At 44.5% G+C, this 19,981-nt stretch overlaps 2 protein-coding genes across 18 annotated transcripts in view; one reads left to right on the top strand and one right to left on the bottom strand.

Annotated features, from left to right (window-relative positions):
• DOT1L (DOT1 like histone lysine methyltransferase) overlaps window positions 1-19,981 on the bottom strand; it is a 125,934-nt gene that overhangs the window by 57,053 nt on the left and 48,900 nt on the right. For 13 of the 16 annotated variants that reach the window (XM_043535915.1, XM_037885593.2, XM_037885597.2 and 10 more), the window contains exons 3-7: window positions 18,173-18,247; window positions 15,134-15,197; window positions 12,931-13,159; window positions 5,125-5,219; window positions 341-403 (exon numbers count right to left, since the gene is read on the bottom strand). In XM_043535915.1, the coding sequence (XP_043391850.1) occupies window positions 341-403; window positions 5,125-5,219; window positions 12,931-13,159; window positions 15,134-15,197; window positions 18,173-18,210 (489 nt within the window). In that variant the 5' untranslated portion in view covers window positions 18,211-18,247. The remainder of the gene's footprint in view (window positions 1-340; window positions 404-5,124; window positions 5,220-12,930; window positions 13,160-15,133; window positions 15,198-18,172; window positions 18,248-19,981) is intronic. The other 3 variants (XM_043535912.1, XM_043535907.1, XM_043535909.1) reach the window with 1 other exon arrangement.
• PLEKHJ1 (pleckstrin homology domain containing J1) overlaps window positions 1-19,981 on the top strand; it is a 93,760-nt gene that overhangs the window by 69,856 nt on the left and 3,923 nt on the right. The gene's annotated exons all lie outside the window — the stretch shown is intronic.

Below are 19,981 nucleotides of genomic sequence, written 5' to 3'. Positions count from 1 at the left end.
TACATGAATTTCTCACAGGTAAATGGCTAATCAGGGAGCAATTTTCTTAATGATGTTTGAATGTGGGAGCAGAAAACAGCCTGAGTAACGAGAGTTTATAAGAAAGGGGATTCCAAGAATTTCTGCAAGCCTCAATAACATTCCCAACAACACACACCAAATGTCAAGTGAGTCAAGAGGAGGGCTCTGGGAGGTTGTCTTTTAGAGAGCATCACTCAGCAGCAGCAAGATAAAGGCCAGGAAGCTGCTTCTTGGCTGGGGAAGGGGAGGAGGGGGACCTGTAAATTCTGAACATCAGTAATAAGTGGAGCATAAAGATTTTCAGCTGAGTTTCACTCACTGTGTATTCTGCATGTTTTTTCCCATACCATTTCATCCACTTTCTGAACTCTCTGTCCATCGTCTAGAAGAGGGAGGAAAAACAAAACCACCCATTAGGACATCTCGCAATACCAGTTATATGATAGTGAGAGAAGAGGCAACTCTGAAAATGCTCACGGGCCTACAAGAGTTCTTTGCCATTAACACTTGAATGGGACTGCTGGAAAATCCGAGACACACATACTGAAGGTCTACCCTTCTAGTTCCCCTGGGGAAACTCCTTCACTTCACTGGGGCCAAGGTATCAAGGCTGACTTATTCCGTTCTCCCCTCTCCAGGGAAGCCTTAAAGACACTTTGAGTTGACACTGCTCAGTAGTCTGCCAAGGATGGTGCTACATAATTCCAGAGCAAGCAGAAGGCAGTGAACTTAGTCCTACCGGAGCCCAGCTAGTGAAGGGGTGTAAAGACAGGTCTGCTCGGGCGAACGAGAAGGCAGTAGTAGGCAAGCTTCTTTCAGTTACGATTGCCGTTGCCTTGCAACACACTGCCAGCAGCTGGGGGGGAAGGGAGGGTGCTTCGATCTATGACTAAAGAGACTAAGGTTACACAGGATGGCAGGCAGCTGTGGTTCAAACCCAGCTAGTTGGCAGTGGGTTTCCATTGCCAGACGCAGGAGAAAGGAGCTTCAGACCTTCACATCCAGACAGCAGTGCTGCTTCTAATTTGCCCCAGACTATTTTTCTGAAAGCTTACCCCTTCCCATAAACTGGGGGTTTGGAAGACCTGGTGTTTCTGCACTGTGGCAGTGAGGGTCAGTTATGCCTATTCACCCGATTTAAAACTAAAACAGACGTGCACTGGGAAGAGCAAGAAAGGGTCACAATTTAAGACCTACTGAAACTGCAAAATTGGGTCCACATATTCAGGGCTCAGACTGGGAGGAAAGAAATGGTATTCAAGTTTCATCCACCATCCCAAGCTCCACTTACAGTCTCAGATCAGCTGGAGGTTTCTGATGTTATGTCAGCTGTGAAACATTTTGTGCTGACATTTGTATTCCCATTAGGCTTCAGAGTTAACACACCCAATTAACAACAAGACAGTTCACACCACTCACAAATATTGTTTCAATCTCCAGAGTCAAAAGACAGTGAAACATCAGTTCACATTTCGGAAGACTTTCTTCAAAACCACAGACTAGAAACTTAGGGTTTTTTCCCCCCTATTTAAGTGAAAGCTTAAAAACTGCATAAAGCGATGTAGTAGCCAGAGAAATGTTACTATGGACAAATTCAACTACAAGCTCAATACAATCACTGACACAAAACATCTGTTGAGAAAAAAAGTGGGCCAATCTAAATGCACCAAGAAGCAGATAGGCTATTTAAGGGCAGATTCACACATTTTTAAATTGCAGCAGTTGTCAAGCCGATAATCTAACGGACAGCCATTTATAAGTGCAAGGATAACATGTGTGATAGACCCAGGCCAGTTGGGTAGAGCAGAGTAGTAGAAGGCAGATATACTGGTCACTGGATAAGTATTTTTCTGTTCCCTGACTGATCAGGGCAAAGCCTGCTCCACGCTGTGGTGGACACACGACTCCAATTAGCCTGCAAAGAGTCAGTTGAAGCCATTAGACTAATGAGAACACCTGACTCCAATTAACCTGCAAAGAGTCAGGTGAGGCCGTTAAGCTAATGTGAACACCTGACTCTAAGGCCCCTCTGATACAATAAAAGGGCTCGCTCCTGTCAGGCTGAGGAGAGCCAGGGAGCCAGAGCAGAGGAAGTGCAGCTGAAGAACTGGGTAATGAAGACACCCTCAAGCCACTGGAAAGGGAGCCCTAAGGTAAGGGTGAAGAAGGTGTTAAGAGAGAGAAGCAGGAGAGCTGTGGGGAAGTGGTCCAGGGAAATGTAGCATCTCTGAAAGGTCGGTTGCCAACAGCTGCTGCCATTAGGGTCCCTGGGTTGGAACCCGGAGTAGAAGGCAGGCCTGGGTTCCCCCAACTCGCCACTACAGAAACACCTTCTTGGAGGGGAAGACAGGACCCCGTCAGGACAGAAGGCTAACCTGTTCTGGAATAAACCCGTAGGGACAACAGAGATTGTGGGAGTTCTCTCACCAACCTCCTTGCTGGCTTATGATGAAAATGGCTCAGTAGGCTGTGACCCTTGCCTCTAGAGGGAGAAGGGCTACGCAGAGGGTCACAGTGAGCCTCGAGTAATCTGCCAGGAAGAGCGGAACACACTGAGACAAGGCCACACATGGTATACTTTATTCACCCAGTAAAGTCTTCAAATACAGTAACTCCTCGCTTAACATTGTAGTTATGTTCCTGAAAAATGCGACTAAGCGAAATGATGTTAAACGAATCCAATTTCCCCATAAGAATTCATATAAATGGGGGGGGGGGGGGGGTTAGGTTCCAGGGAAATTTTTTTCACCGGACAAAACTATATATACACACACAGTGTAAGTTTTAAACAAACAATTTAATACTGTACACAGCAATGATGATTGTGAAGCTTGGTTGAGGTGGTGAAGTTAAAGGGTGGAAGAGGATGGGATATTTCTTAGGGGATGCCTTACTGCTAAATGATGAACTGGCATTCGGCTGATCCCTCACGGGTTAACACGTTGTTGTTAATGTAGCCTCACACTCTACAAGGCAGCAGGAACGGAGGAAGAGGAGCCAGCATGGCAGACACACACACCCTGTGTGTTTGGGGGGGGGAGGGAGAGAGAGAGGCGCATTGCCCCTTTAAATACGCTGACCCCACTGTAAGTACAACGCCTTTTAAAAAAAAAAAAAAATCAGGAAGTGGAGACAGCAGCTGTGGCCAGCAAAGCCTCTCCATCCTGAGCCCTGTCCTGTCCCCACCCTGCTCTATATGGAGAAGCGGTAAGGAGTGAGAGGGACACCCTGACATTAGCCCCCCTCCCCTGCACATCAAGCAAGAGGCTCCCAGGAGCAGCTCCCAGGCAGAGGGCAGGAGCAGCACATGGCAGTGGGGGGAGGGACAGCTGAACTGCCGACAACTGGTAGCCTGCTGGGGGGCTGCCGCACAGGGAACTTAGGGGAGCTGATGGGGGGGCTGCTGGTGCACCCTGGTTCCAAGCCCCCACCAGCTCGCTGCAAGGGACTGCTCTTCCTGCAAGCAGTGGACAAAGCAGGCGGCTGCCAAACAACGTTATAAGGGAGTATTGCACAACTTTAAAAGAGCATGTTCCCGAACGGATCAGCAAGGTAGTAACAAAAGAATGTTAACCGGGACGACTTTAAGTGAGGAGTTACTGTACTTGACACAGCGTTATTAAAAAGGGACACCATCAGGATTAGTACTCCCTAACAATTTATATTCTCTGCATACCCTGGCAAAGTTCATGTAATTCTTTACTGCCTGCTGGTCATTTACACTATGGCCCCTTCACACTGCTCTGTGTAAACGGTCCTTAACGTAGGTACTTCTGGAGTGGCGTAAAAGTGCCTTTGTATAAACAAAACTCTGGCCCTATATGTATTTTCTCTCACAAATAAGTGGTTTTTAAACAGTGATTACTACTAAATAAAGAGCCAGGAACCTAGCCTTTGTGAACTGCTCTAAAATAAGTCAGAATACTCATGCAAGGAGGTGACAGAGAAAGATTTGGTAAAAGTGTTCCAGCTCAATATTTCCAAGGGATTACCATGAAGAGTAAGGACAAATTATTTCCTAGGCCCTTCTATGGCACTCATGATAGCATCAGAGCCTTTTACATATATATTTGAAAAGGAAGCTCTAAAGCTTATGTACACATTATTTAAGAAGCTAAAGTTGGTATTTGAAACAGACCAAAGTCCATTAGTTTGAACAAGGAGTTAAAGGCGTGAAGCTCTATGCAACCTACTGGAGGAAGTACAAAATTCTTACTGCAAGGCTTGACCAACTTTTATTGTTTGCTTGCAACTCACTTGGGTTCCATGTTTCCCTTGGAGTTGATTAACTTTGCAAGTCCCTATTGACATAGAATTAATGGAAGTGTAAAGAAAACTACTTGCCTAAGTATAATAGCCTTATTATGAGACATCGTCCTAAGTACTTCAGTTGGGTGCATACTGAGCACTGCTATTAACTGAATACTCCAGTGCAATCGATAGGTCTCAGTTACTCTGCAGCTCCAGCTATATTAACATATTTAATATCTAAACTCAATGGTTTAGGAGTTAGGGCTGCTAAAGAACATTCTTAGCATGATCCAGATTGCAGCTTTTTTAAAAAAAATTATGAGTTTCAGCCATTCTGTCTCCCACTACTCTGATCTTGCTCAACTCCTTCCTAGAGGCTTTCAACCCTACACAGCACTAGCGTCTGTGACACAGCCCTTTCAAAGTCCCATTCCAGACCCGAGTGGGGTCCTGAAATCCACAGCTTAGGCAGTACGGTGTCTAGGTTAAACCTGCATCTTCCCTTTTGACTTTTGTTCCCTTTGTATAAGCTTCCCATCACCATGCAGCCTCACTCCGCCTGGTTTTCTCTCAGGCCTGAACTAAGCTCTCTTCAGAGACCAGTTAATGATATTTCTGATCACTCAGTGAGCGCTGCCACTGAGCAACAAGAAGCACATCCCACCCCTCCCCATATCATTTGCATCACTGCTGTGCTTCCAGCCCTTACTGACTTAAGGAGCCAGAGTGTCTAGGATTCAAACTCAGGATTCCCGCTTTGTAATGCATAGCAGTTACCTGAAACACATAAGATATTGAGCCAACCCTGGAATCAAACACTTACCATCTCATACTCCTTGAAATGTAACTCACCTCAGCATATTTGGCCGGAATATCAGCTTTCTCCACACCATAGTGATGTTTGCAGTTTGTGGCAGCAGCGACTTGAAGCACTACCTGACCCACACCTGCAGGTAGAGAAAGAGACAGTTATAGTAAAAAAGCCCCCCATACACAGGAGACTGCTTCTAAAACAAAGACCAAGATGTATGCAAGGATTTCACAACATGTGTCAATTCCCCACCCGAAAAGTATGGATAATGTATCTCTCCCTCTCACCTTTTGTCTCGTCTATTCAGACTAAGCTCTTCAGGGAAGTGACTGTCTCTTTCTGTAAGAATGTACAGTACCTAGCACAATAGCCATTCCCATAATACAAATAATATAGCACACTGATTGATAAACATATGACAATTTACATTACAACAAATAACTCCAACTTCACAACAGTTACACCTCAACACTGGAGCCTATTTTCCACTAAAAAGACTTATGTCCTACAGGAAGTAAATATGGATGTTTTTTGTTTTTGCAAGAAAACCAAACAGCAGCTAGATAAATTTTGCAGTTCAAATCTCTCAGTATAATGGAGAGAGCTGTAACAAAACATTTATACCTGATTTTCATCGTAATGGAAAACTAATACAAAAGTCTCAGCATATTGGGAAAAAAATGTTAATACACAAGACAGGAGTATTATTTCCTAGTACAATAAAAAAAAGATAATGATCAATACGCATCAAAGTAATTTCAGACGCAATTTGCTAAACTGCAAGACAAAACATTACTTAAAAATGTATGAACTTCCCATCACTCAGTCTCAATTATGTTTGCATCAGAGACTGCTCCAGCAGTAATTAGCTGCCATTCCCACACCTTGTCTGCACTCATTACATCTCTTTGGCTTGTGGGGGAAAGAAAAAAAAAAAAAAAATCACAGCTGAACCTCTGCTTGCACACCTGACCCAGATTTTGCCAAGTACATGGTAAATCTTTATAAGCTGTTGCAATCATTCTATATTTATTTCTTACCGCAATTGATTACAACTCCCGATCAAACCATTTCTATATTCATTCTAATACGACGTTTATCGCTGTTTGTACTGGACTAATGTAAAATGCATTGTCTCACTAATGCACTTCTCACAGAATCATAGATGATCACAAGGGAAACAGAAATATTCAAGCCAAGCAGATAGCACATTTGCACAGAAAACACATTGTCGTTTTCCATTTCATTGACTGCCTGCAGGAAGTAGCACTAGTAATTGAGGAGGTGGTGCTCTCGCCATTAAATCATTATTGATACAATACCCACTTTAGTATAATGGGGAACCACATACTGACAGTCCTGTATAATAAATTGTATTATGGTACCACCTAGAAGCCCCATTCAGGTTCTGGGCCCCATTTTGCTATGTAGCGTATAAACAGAGTAAAAGAACAGTTTACAATATGAATAAGAAGATGCAACTATTGAGTAACAAACGGAATGGGGGAGGATGAGGGAAGCAGTAAAAACTATATGCATTTACATGGGCCAAATAAAATATCAGAAGTCATTACTGCCCTTCTCTCATCAGAGACCACTTGTGGTTAAAGATACCAGTTTTTTGCAACAGTTGTCCTAATTCCAATTTGAACAACTGTGTTCTGCCTTCCTAAAATTCCATTTCAACCAGACATAATATTGTTGGCTTCTAGTCTTAAATGGTTGGACAGAGTTACTGATAAAAAAATGGCTGCAACATTTCACCAGCGGTTGTTACGCCCTTTGGCAGATGAATGATTCCTATACATAGAGGTGTAGGAAAGGCACTAAGTTGTTGGATATTGTGCTATTGCTACAATGGTATTCTAATCTACACTGTACACTATACTGCGTTGACTAGAATACTATGGAAATTCAGTCTCAACTCTGCCATCTATGTGCAAACTTTCATTGGTGTTAACAAGAGTTATGTGGGGAGGAGAAATCAGGATCCTTTATTCTTCTTCGAGTGCTTGTACACGTCAATTCCAATCACGTGTGCGCGCACTGTGTGCACGGTCGTCAGAAAGTTTTCCCTTAGCAAATCCCACCGGGTCAGCTGCGGAGCCCCCTGGAGTGGCGCCTTCATGGCACTCAATATATAACCCTGCCGAAATGGCCTGCACTTCAGTTCCCTCTTACCGTCCATGATGTCCATTGGAAAGGCGTTCACTTGCCTTGCAAGTGCTTCCTTTAGTTTTCTTCTTTAGCCTGTAGTTTTAGTCTAGGATTCAATTAGCAGTTAGTTTAGTTTAGTGTATATAATTTGGGTTAGGGTGCAGGGACATGCCCTATTCCTTACCTCCCCTCAGTTGCAGGGCATGCCTCGGGCCCAAGGGTTTAAACTTTGCGGGACCTGTGGTAAGCCCATGCCTACGGGCGACCCCCAGGACGCATGCCTGAAGTGTCTGGGGGAAGAGCACCAAACAGACAGGTGCAAAATCTTTCCGCCCTATGACGAAAAGAAAGAGGGATTTCCGTCTGAAGCAACTTCTGATGGAGTCCGCTCTCCATCCACAGAGCACATCAGTGCAGAGCGCCCCGGCCTCGGTGCATGACACGGTACCAAAGACAGACTCTGATTCAAAAGACCCTCAGCACCGGCAGTCCTCAGTACAGACAACCAGGCATGGCTCACACTCACCGGTGCCACACAAGCGGCACAAGAAGACAGACAGGGGTTGTTTCCCGGTGCCGAAGCCAGGACCAGGTGCAACCGCAATGCATCCTGCGAAGGATCACTCAGCGCCCAAGGGTCCCTCCAGGGTAGCTCTGCCCCTAATTAAAACTATACAGAGCAATATCAAAATGCTGTGGCAGACCCCAGCAACGACCCCGCCTACGGCAAGGGGTGTTGAGCGCAAGTACTTTGTCCCATTCAAGTACTTGTTCTCGCACCTGCAGCCCTGCACCCTAGTAGTGACCGCCGTCATCAAGAAGGAGAGGCAGGGCCAGCAAGGACCAACTCCCAAATCCAAGGAGTCTAAAAGATTAGATCTTTTCGGTAGAAAGGTCTACTCAATGGGGGGCCTACAGCAAAGTATAGCAAACCAACAAGCAGACACAACTTCAACTCGTGGGACTCCATGTTGAAGTTCAAGGAACAAATTCCATCAGACTCCAGGGCTGAATTCATGGCCATCACTGATGAAGGGAAGGCGGTGGCATGAACCTCTCTTCAAGCCTCCCTTGATGCGGCAGACTCTGCTACCAGCACCCTCTCATCGGGGTTAGCCATGAGAAGGGGTTCAGGGCTGCAGGCATCTGGGCCGCCCCCCAAAGTGCAGCAAACCCTTCAGGACCATCAGGACCCCTCTCATGAACAACTCTTTATCCAGGAGGTGCAATAACTCCTCACCATAGGGGCAGTGGAGGAGGTTCCTCGGGAGCTAAGGGGCAAAGGATTGTACTCCCATTATTTCCTAATCCCCAAGGCAAAGGAGGATCGCATATCTATTTTAGACCTGCAAGGACTCAACCAGGACTCAACTCAAACTTCATGGTGATGTTAAGTTCCGCATGGTCTCCCTGAGCATGATCATCCCTTCCCTGGATCCAGGGGCTGGTACGCCACCTTCTACATGAAAGACGTGTACTTTCACATAGCCATTTGGCCTGAGCACAGACAGTTTCTACGGTTTGTGGTCAACCACAAACATCATCAGTTCATGGTCTTCCCATTTGATCTATCAACGATTCCCCGAGCGTTCACAAAGCGTATGTCAGTAATAGCAGCCTTCCTCCCCAGAAGGCAGGTGGAGGTATATGCCTACCTCGACAACTGGCTAATACGGGGGCGCTCCAGGGAGCAGGTAGAATCTCAAGTCCGATTAACCAGATTCACTTTTGAGAGACTGGGACTCCTCCTCAACGTGAACAAGTCGAGCTTACCACCGACCCAAAGAATAGAATTCATTGGGGGAGGTGCTGGACTCGGTACAGGCAAGGGCGATCCGGACAGAGATGTGATTCCAAGCCATAACTGACGTTATTCAAAACCTCAGGAGGTACCAGACTACTACAGCAAAGGGATGCCTGAGTCTCCTCGGCCACTTGGCAGCCTGCACTCACGTGGTCCGACATGCCAGACTGAGGCTCAGACCCCTTCAAGCGTGGCTCGCTTTGGTCTACTGCCCAGGGTGTGACAGCCTGGACTCAGTGGTCACTGTGCCAGATCAAGTGCTCAAGTCCCTCCGATGGTAGTTCGACCCTCAGTTAGCGTGCGAAGGAGTCCCCTTCAACAGCCCACAACCCTCTCTGGCCCTAGTTACGGACGCGTCAGCTCTGGATTGGGGAGCTCATCTGGGAGATCTCCGAAAGCAAGGCCTATGGTCGCAGCACGAGCTCTCGTTCAGTATCAATATCAAGGAGCTCAGAGTGGTGCAACAAGCCTGCCAGACCTTCCTGTCCCAACTACAAGTCCAGTGTGTGGCAGTGATGACCAGCACCACCACTGCCATGTTTTACATCAACAAACAGGGTGGAGCCTGTTCCTCCCTCCTATGTCAGGAAGCCCTCCAGCTATGGGAGTTGTGCACAGCCCACTCCATTCACCTGGAGGCGTCATATCTCCCGGGAGTGCAGAATGAACTAGCAGATCACCTCAGCAGGTCGTTCCACAAGTGGTCCATCCATCCAGATGTCGTACATTCCATCTTTCATAGGTGGGGGTTTCCCCCGGTAGATCTGTTTGCCACCAGGAGCAATAGAAAGTGCCCAACGTTCTGCTTCTTCCGGAAATAGCCCGGGTTCAATCTCGGTCCCCCCAGGGTAGCATGAAAGCATCCTCCTCGTATATGCCTTTCCACCAGTCCCACTCGTACACAAGGTGCTGCTCAAGATCCGTAGAGACAAGACAGAAATAATTCTGTTGGTCCCAGGATGGCCACGCCAACAGTGGTACACCACGCTTCTGGAGCCGTCTGTGGACACCGCGGTCCTGCTACGGCCTTTCTCAGATCTCAACACCCAGGACCACAGCCACCTTCACCACCCAGACCTCCAGTTCCTCCATCTCACAGCATGGAAGCTTCATGGTTAAACCCAATGGTGCTCGGAACTGGTCAGGCAGGTTCTGCTCAACAGCAGGAAACCATCCACCAGGGTCACTTCTCTGGCTAAGTGGAAGAGGTTCACTTGCTGGCGTGCCCAGCATCGTACACCTCCGCTTCAGCCTCCTATATCACTCATCCTGGATTACCTCCTGCACCTGAAAAGGGCCATCCATCAGGGTACGCCTTGCTGCTATTTCAGCCTTCCACCAGGGAGAACTGGGGCGTTCCATGTTCACCAACCCTAGGGTAGGGCATTTCCTCAAGAGCCTGGAAAAATTATATCCACAGACTCGATGACCTGTGCCTGCATGGGACTTCAATCTGGTCCTCTCCAGACTAATGGGGCCCCCTTTCGAACCACGGGCGACTCTCTCCCTTCTGTATTTGTCGTGGAAGGTGGTATTCCTACTCGCCATCACATCGGCTAGGAGGGTGTCCGAGTTAAAAGCACTAACCTCTGACCCACCGTACATGGTCTTCCACAAGGCCAAGGTGCAACTCAGGCCTCATCCAGCCTTCCTGCCCAAGGTGGTGTCCCAGCTTCATATTAGCCAAGACGTTTTTCTACCAGTCTTCTATCCCAAGCCTCATATCAGTGCACAGGAGCAGAGGCTTCACTCACTGGACGTCTGGCGTGCACTAGCATTCTACATCAAGCGTACTAAGTCTTTCAGGAAATCTAATCAGCTGTTCATGGCGGAGGCAGACCGGATGAAAGGGCTCCCAGTCTCTTCCCAATGCATTTCTTCCTGGATCACAGACTGCATCCGCACATGCTACGGGCTGACTAACGTCCCAGCCCCATCTATTACAGTATGCTCCACGAGGGCACAGGCCTCATCAGCAACTTTCCTGGCCCAGATTCCCATTCAGGAGATCTTCAGAGCGACAACCTGGTCATCGGTGCATACGTTTAACCACTCACTATGCTATCACCCAGCATTCCAGACATTTTGCAGCATTCGGCAGAGCAGTACTCCAGTCAGCAATTCCTTAACTCCGACCACACCTCCGTGTCCCCTGATTGGAATCAACGTGAACAAGCACTCGAAGAAAAACGGTTATTTACCTTCTCGTAACTATTGTTCTTCGAAATGTGTTGTTCACGTCCATTCCAATAAACATCCCCCTCCTTCCCCTCTGTCGGAGTAGCCAGCAAGAAGGAACTGAAGGGGAGTCGGGTCAGCAGGCTTATTTATTGAGCGCCATGAAGGCGCCACTGCAGGCAGCTCCACAGCCAACCCAACAGGAGCGGCTAAGGGAAAACTCTGCAACGACTGTGCACGGAGCGTGCACACACCTGACTGGAATGGACCTCAACAACACATCTCAAGGAACAACAGTTATGAGAAGGTGAGTAACCATTTTTTTCCCAGTGTATCCATCAACTGAAAACCAGTGCACATAAAAGTGATCACAGAATTACGGTTGAGGCTACTGCATGCTAAACCATTCTTTTCAGATACTAATAGAAGTTCTTATTTTTCATATGCTTGGTCTTAGTCCAATATTAAGGTTTGGGATTCTATGGTGATAAATATCTGGTTTTGTTTTTGGTGGTGTTAGAGGCCAAGGAAAACAAAACATTTCACTACAGAAGCATTAGTCAGATGACACACTCCTCCATCTTGTTAGGCGAACAGCAAGATTGTGTGACTTCCAGATATGATCTTTTATTGTGACCTTACTGAACAAACACTTTCACACAACTGTGGTAAAGCAGTTATTTCTGTACAGCAAAGCACCATGCCTGACTAAACAGCATTTTAGAAGTGTCTCATACTGTACTTAACTGGACACATAAAATATAGTTACCAGAGCGGGGGGAAGGAGGGGAGGGATAAATTCTGCCCCCTGTGAATGGCCTGCTTTAATACCCTTAACTTGGAATTTCATTTAGTAGATATAAAATGGAAGTAAGGTCAGTAATTCTGCTGTATTTTCAGTGGGCAGGTTCCAGTTTCCTTTGGTAGGATAAAGGATGACTGTTGAGAAAGCGAGAGGATATACACTTCATTTATTTCAACCTACAATTCTACATTAAAAAGGGGGAATTCTTATTACTCCTTTCCTGCTGGTAATCAGATTTGAGCAAATAAAACAAGATCATCATCTTACTCATCATATCTGCCCCACATCTGTGTTTGAGTCACATCTGGTTAGTTAACTGACAAAAAGGTTTTTACTTTTGTTAAAACTGCTAACTGTAGCACAGATGCAGCTATGGAAGAGTGAGCTGGATTCTATACGGCCTCACAATAAATAGAAAATCTTTATTGCTGGTGATTGTGTCAGACAGAGAAAGAACCCACTTTATTTTCAGGTAGCAGGTGGAGTTTGCAGTTTTGACACTCGGGAGGGAAAAAAGTGTGATGCATGAACTTAAACTGGATCTAGAAGCCAGAAAGTATAAAATATGGACTCTGTTAATGGCACTTTTACACAATCATTTCAGATGCCAACCATACTTTAAAATGACTACATTTATCTATGGTGACAAAAATGGAGTACTCTTAAATTAAGTTTCCTGAAGTATCAATCCTTCCTTCACGTGGGTGGGTGACATATCTGGTGCCACATCCCACTGGCAATACAGGAAGGAAAGCATTTATCTGTCAGGAGTGCACAGCCAGATAGACAGTCTGTGGGGATGGGTTACTTTCCAAATGTAAAGTGACTGACATTTTTTTATTCAGGGGAGGAAAAACCCCGGGCAGAGACAGAAAAGGGAAAACGAAGCAATTTGTCACTTACCACTGCCCAAGTCAACAAACAAGTCATCCTCAGTCATTTTAATCTCATCAATCATTTGGGCCACTAGATCAAAGGAAGTCTCTCCATACACCTCTGGGGAAAAGGGCTCATAGTTGTTGAGTTTCTCTGGGTCTGTCACCGAGTGGTTATATACTTGCTGCAAGATGTGACGGAGGAGCCCATTGGAGGGACGAGTGTTCAGTTTCATGGGCTGGGTGGTTCCTTTCCACTAAGAGTGAGGAGCAGAAAGGGAATTAAACAAGAAAAATACGTCATGACATACCTGAGTTTGCGGGTGGAAGGGCAACTGACACAAAGACAATCCACGTTCCTCCACCCCGTCTCTTGCATGAGTAAAACTGATCCACAGTCTTTCCAAAAACAGCAGCAAGACGTGCTAAAAGACTTCTGCAGCAATGCCGCTTGGGGAGGCTGGTTTGCTTTACTGTCTGTCACCTCACCCAATAGGTATTTTCGAAGACTGCATACTAGATACACGAGGGAAAACGCATCTAAGATCTGCCTACATACTAGATGTAACTACTGCATTTCACTGCGCCATCAACATAAAGAGAGGTTTGTTTTCTTGCCATGAAGTGTAGCATGGGAGGAATCACGCTCAGAGGGAGTGGGAGAGAAAATCTAAGCTTCTGCTGGCTAATAATCTCACTTCTAAAGAGAAGCTATTGATGTTTCTGAACTTCCTCTTGTCTTCCCCACTTTGGATTTTAAACATCTGTAAGTTTTTTTCCCTGGGCATCTTTTCCATCTCCTTTTCCTGATAGTCACCTCTTTCCTATCTGATCCTCTGTTTGAGGGCTCAGTGCTGCTACCTCAGAGGCCAATTACCACTTCTGCTCCTTATGTCACCTAGCCTGGGCTCCTACATTCAGTAGGGCACTGGCAGGACAGAGTGAAACTGACTAAATTCTCACTTCAGTGAGTGACTGTAAATGAAAAGTTTCAGAGTAACAGCCGTGTTAGTCTGTATTCACAAAAAGAAAAGGAGTACTTGTGGCACCTTAGAGACTAACCAATTTATCTGAGCATAAGCTTTCGTGATGAAGTGAGCTGTAGCTCATGGAAGCTTATGCTCAAATAAATTGGTTAGTCTCTAAGGTGCCACAAGTACTCCTTTTCTTTTTGTAAATGAAATGTGAGTGCTGAAGAATTCCAACTTTTAAGCTATTAACAAAGACAAGATTAAAGTGGCCAGCATCTATGAATCAGGCAAACGATATGGAGATTTGTAGGTGCCAAAGTGGTGCAAAGTCTGGGAGAAGTTCTAACCTACTGGCCATATCTTTCTGAGGTCTATTTTGAATGCTCCCACAAAAGAAGATAACAGTCCCCAACATGTGTTTGATAGGTCAAAGTGCTTCATAAGGTCCCAAGATTGTGATTTTTGTAGAATAAGATGTAGTATTAAATTGGATGAGTGTTAAGTACAGCAACAGATACTACTGACAGAACGGGCATCTAAATTCCATAAATTAAGTAAAATTCTTATTATTAGATTATACTTACTATGTTTCATTACCAGCCTTAAACTTGGGGTAAGAAAACCAAAGAAGTTGCCCATTATTAGAAATCTATTAAATTAGATTTCATTCCAGTTCTTCCTTAATAGCGATTGATCCTTTGGAACAGAACAGTTCTAAAATATAGCTTTACTGAACAGCAAGGGAATTCTTAATCTATGGATCATCGCCACGATACACAAGTTAATTTGGACTATTTAAGGAACCTTTAAGTCTCAATCCCCACATGCACAAGTAAACGTGTATACCTTAAATCCTCGTGAAATTTCTGACGAAAAAAGCTAGGTATGGTGCATGCAAAGGAACCCTTTTTCAAAGGTAACTCAGCTATTTCAAATGTCAAAGCAAGAGCGCCAGCTGCACATTAGGGACTAAGAGCCTGCAAACCTGTATTTTAGAAAAATTAAGCCATTCTTATATAAAGATATAAATTCAAATCCTCAAGTGCCAAGTTTTGGCCCAGAAAGCAAGGTTTAATAGATGATTTATTAACTCCCGAATGAATGGAAATGCTGTAATGGTGCTGTTTAAGCAAACACACAACTGAGTGCTACGAAAGTCAGCTCGTCTTAGTTGTCATTTTCAGTACATGAATTTGAAACCACTAGCCTGAATAAAGCCAACTAGATAGGCACCACAGCATAACAAAGGTAAATACATACCAACTGATGAATGCTATCAATGGCGCGGTTGTATTTGTCACAAAGCCTCTGCATGCTTTCAAAGCTGGGAAAGGAAAAAAAGCGAAGTTTACTAGTCAGTTAACAGTAAAGAGGGTCTTGAAATGCTCAGCTATGCACATTAAAGCAACACTGCCAAGGTTGGTAGGCACAACATTTGACCTACATTTTTTGAAGTGTACATACTGTAGCTGTAATTTTTTTTTTTTTGCAACAATCATTAATTCTTTATGCAATTTTACATTTTTATAAATTTTCCTTAAATAAGAGACTTTAGCAGCCCAACGATTCATTAGACATTCTATACATGGTATCCATGTGATGGAAAAAAAAGAGTTCTTTTAAAGAAACTGATTTCTACCTAGGGAGGTGGTGGACTCGCCTTCCTTGGAAGTTTTTAAGGTCAGGCTTGACAAAGCCCTGGCTGGAATGATTTAGTTGGGGATTGGTCCTGCTTTGAGCAGGGGGTTGGACTAGATGACCTCCTGAGGTCCCTTCCAACCCTGATATTCTATGATTTCAACGTTCAGCTTCCAAAGACTTATTGTAATGAATGGGGAAAATTAAGTTATGGAGATAACTCGATGCTATCTTACGTTTTTTTCTTTCTGACCTATCAGGAATTCAAGCTGGAAATTCCCGTGGGCCCTCTTAGCTTCCTCCCACTTCCCTACATGCAAAAAATGTTTTAAGGCACTGCACTCGTAAAAAGAAAAGGAGGACTTGTGGCACCTTAGAGACTAACAAATTTATCTGAGCATAAGCTTTCGTGAGCTACAGCTCACTTCATCGGATGCATTCAGTGGATGACTTGTAAAGTGTTCTGCTTTGTTCCTTCCTGTGTCCACCATATCCAGCTATGAAGACAGTCAGACACTTATCCAGAGCTCAGTTCTATTCTGTTCTAACACGCAGTGTGCCATGTAATACAACTTCTTCAAAGTACAAACTTCATCCGCCAGACACCTGCTTTACAAGGAAAGCATATTGCTTGTTCTGTGGGTTAGTTGGGTTCACAGTTTAGCCAGGCACCTTAATTGCAGATGCTGAGAGGATTACAGAATTATTTTGGGTCAAGGAGGTAAGGATACCTGCCAGGCCCACCGTCATTACATAACTAGATTCCAGAAAGCAGCAGCAGAAATGCCAGTCCACAGAGTAATTGGGCATATCCCACAGCTACCTCCAGACAGGAAGGGAGGAGGAAAGACAGAGGAGAAGGGAAGGAAGTTAACTTCTCATAAACTTGACTTCACTGCCACAACTAGCTAAGGCCTGGATACGCAACTTCAGCTATGAGAATAGCATAGCTGAAGTCGACGTATCTTAGATCGACTTAGAATCACTTACTTCGCATCTTTGCGGCGCGAGATCGATGGCCGCTGCTCCCCCATCAACTCCGCTTCCGCCTCTCGCCATTGTGGAGTTCCGGAGTCGATGGCAGAGCGATCGATTTATCATGTCTACACTAGACACGATAAATCGATCCCCGATCGATCGATCACTCCCCCCCCCCTCCCCCGATCCAGCGGGTAGTGTAGACATGGCCTCTGACTCCTTATCTGAGAACACGGCTGCTTTGCACTCACTTTGGGCTGCCAATTAACAGGTTTTAATTCCATGTTAATAAAAACAGGCAAGACTGAAAAATATTTTTACGAGTGTCTATTTGCATTTCCATAATGCACTGGTTTTCATTCCTAGTCTCTGCATTTGCAGCACTGCAGCCAATCTTCTAGGATTAACTTTTCAAATAATTCCCCCCCCCCGCAAGGAAAATGAACTGATTAAACAGGATGGCAGGTTTATGGCTTCTTTGAACAGCTTCTGAGAAATAAGTCAGGTGTGGTTGAGGACAGATGGTTTCTTCTCTTATTCAGTATCATTGCTGACAAAGTGAGGCTGCACACCTATACATACCACACCAGTACTACACAATCACTGTATTACAATATCAGCACATAAACCATAGACCTGACATTAAGAGGTACTGAGCACTCACTACTCCTATTTAATTCCCTGGGAGGCTGGAGGGGCTAGTAGGATGAGACCATATAAAATAAAAGGAATAATATAGCACCAAAGAGCGGTCCTTTTACATTGCAAAAGCCATCCAGGTGCTCAAAGAGTTAACGCTGAATTAGGACCTGATTCAGTTTCACCTGTCTCAATACCATTCAGGAGACATGATCACTTTGTGGACACCGGTGTACTTAGATCTTTTCCATAAAAGAAATTCCATGGATTTTCATAAATCACAATTTGTCTGCAGGCAAGTGTCATCTCTATTTCCATTTTCAGTTAGTACAGTCAAATTGAGCCAAAAATATAGACTCTCTCAACTGTCTCCAAACAAACTTATTACAAACAAAAGAATTCCATAGGGTCAGATTCCGTCCCTCCCAATCTCTACCCACAGAGCAGACTGCAACACAACCCTGTCAAGCCAGTCCATGTAGTAGGTGTTTTCACATAGTTCTGTGAATCAGGCACGGTTCCTGCTTCTCCAGAGACAAAGGCTGTAGGAACAGTTTGAGTTGAAACTCTGTTTTTATAGTGTTGCCACTCGTATTTGATTCTGAATAGGAGAGGAGTGGGGAAAGTTAACCTTCCACAAACATGGAGAGAAAAATCAGTGGTGCCACGGGCAGCTCTGGCATAGTGTTTTCCAACACGAATTCTTAGTTACTACAAAAGCAGAAACTTCAATGTCATTCAGATTCCGAATGCTGGCTTTAGCCCAACAGCACAGATACAGATCATTGTTTCAGGGTGAGTAATTCCAACGTACACCAGCTCAGCTTTCTGCTATGTGAAGTTTCCAATTATGTCCTTAAATCCAGCAGCCGTTGCCAATACTCCTGTTACACATTTCCTACCAAAATAACTTTGTAGAGTCTGAAGCCAGTTCTAAAAGAAAACTTCAGCTCAGTTTGCAGTGTCTGTAATTAGTTATTCTTAGACCAATTCACAACAAGCCATTTAGGCCTGCCCTTCTGGGGAAGGGGGAGTTCCTCTCACCTTTTTGTATCATAGTCAATTAAAACATAATTTTCCATAGCAAGCTTGAGATCTGGGATTTCTTCACAGACCCACCTGCAATGAGACAAGAATCAGAATACAATAGACCCCCAAATCTTTTACATTAGTGTTTAACGAGGCAGTTTTTATTTTTACTGAAGCAGCAATCCGCCTGGATTCTAGACAGACGTTCCTAAAAATTAAAGACAGTGTTACAGAAGCATGAAAGACTGCAATATTGTGAGAAGCGAAGTAGACATCACAAAATGCTAATTATGGGGCTGGAAGAGTTCTTATTCAACACAAGAGTGAATATGAAGTTAAGTGCCCACTACCACTGGCAGAACTATAAAGCTCTTGAATAGGCATGAACTCCATTTTGACTTCACAATGAAGTGACAAATATACTTAGCTGATGTAAAAATAAAAGCCACAGCTAATGCTAATCTAATGGGAAATGTGAAGCAGAGAAACAATCATTCTGAAATGCATTTATTTTTTTAATAAGTTATGAACAACCACTTCCTTAGACAAAGCTACTTGTCTATCTTGCCACATGTAGATGCAAGTCATCTTCTGCAACCTGATGTCTGAAAACGCACAGCAGTCCTCAGCACAAATGAAACCTTCAAAGAGTTGATGTGAGAGGGCGCTTTCTCCCTCTACCAGTGCAGTGTACTGTATTTCCACTTAAGTGGCCCAGCTTGAAATAGACTTGATAGTTGTTTTGATGTTTTTGTTATTTGTTTTCTTAAAGGCATGTGTTTTTTTCAGGATTAATACAGCCCTGTATTCTGCTCCTATTAGAAATGGAAAACTGACGACCACTGCCAGGATATCTAACAAGTTAAATCTGGCAAAAGAAACACAGAGTTCTGCATTTCATTTCAAATGTGAAAAAGTTAGTTTTTAAGTTGTCTTTGAAAATAATTAACAATGAGGGCCACAATCTGGATGGCAAGTCACTGGAGCGACAAAGTCTTTGTAAAGGGCCGGGGAAGCCACATCAGGAAAAGGGGTTTCACACCCTTTCCTTTCTAATCATCAAACTGAGAAACAGTGATCCGAAGCATCACCCAAAATACAGAGTGCTCTATAGAATACCATTGGGAACCGCATTTTCTTTCCCTTAGGTCTTGATATTATGGACAGATTGATTCCTCGAATACTATATAGCATTTGTTTTGTTTTTTTCAAAAGAGCAACACCTCTATGCCTTGTGGCCCTATAAGGACTCCAACAATGGTTCTGTGGGGTTCCATGTTTATCATTTCCACTTTGGTATCCAATTTGGTCAGCTTACTAGAAAGAACGTTTCTGAAACTGCCATCATGACAACCAGGGATCTGACAGTCAAGATGAGTTCTTTCTGGCTCGTGGATCACCCTGGCTAAAAGAGTATGCAACTGACACTTAGGCTATGTCTACACTACAGCTTGTGTCAGCAACACTTATGTCACTTCGGGGTGTGAATATTCCACCCCTCAAGCGACATAAGTTAGACGGACATAAGCTTTCGTGTGCACAGCACTAAGTCAGTGGGCGAGGTTTTCCCGCCGACATAACTTATACTGCTCACGGAGGGGGGTTTTCTATGATGATGGGAGAGTTCTTCCGTCGGCAGAGAGCGTCTTCACCACATGCACTGCAGCTGTATGTGTAGACATACCCTACGTTAATAGATTTACTGATAAAGATTCCAGTCTCTCTCCCCCCATCTCTGTGTTGACTTTGCAGTGGAATTGATAGTAGCAAAAATACGCAACAAAAAAGAACCACATTTTAGACAAAGTCATAAGACATGATTGC

The sequence above is a fragment of the Chelonia mydas genome, chromosome 25 (assembly GCF_015237465.2).
Source record: "Chelonia mydas isolate rCheMyd1 chromosome 25, rCheMyd1.pri.v2, whole genome shotgun sequence".
NCBI lineage: Eukaryota > Metazoa > Chordata > Testudines > Cheloniidae > Chelonia > Chelonia mydas.
Note: the sequence above shows the minus strand (reverse complement) of the source record. Positions and strands in the feature narration are given on the sequence as shown.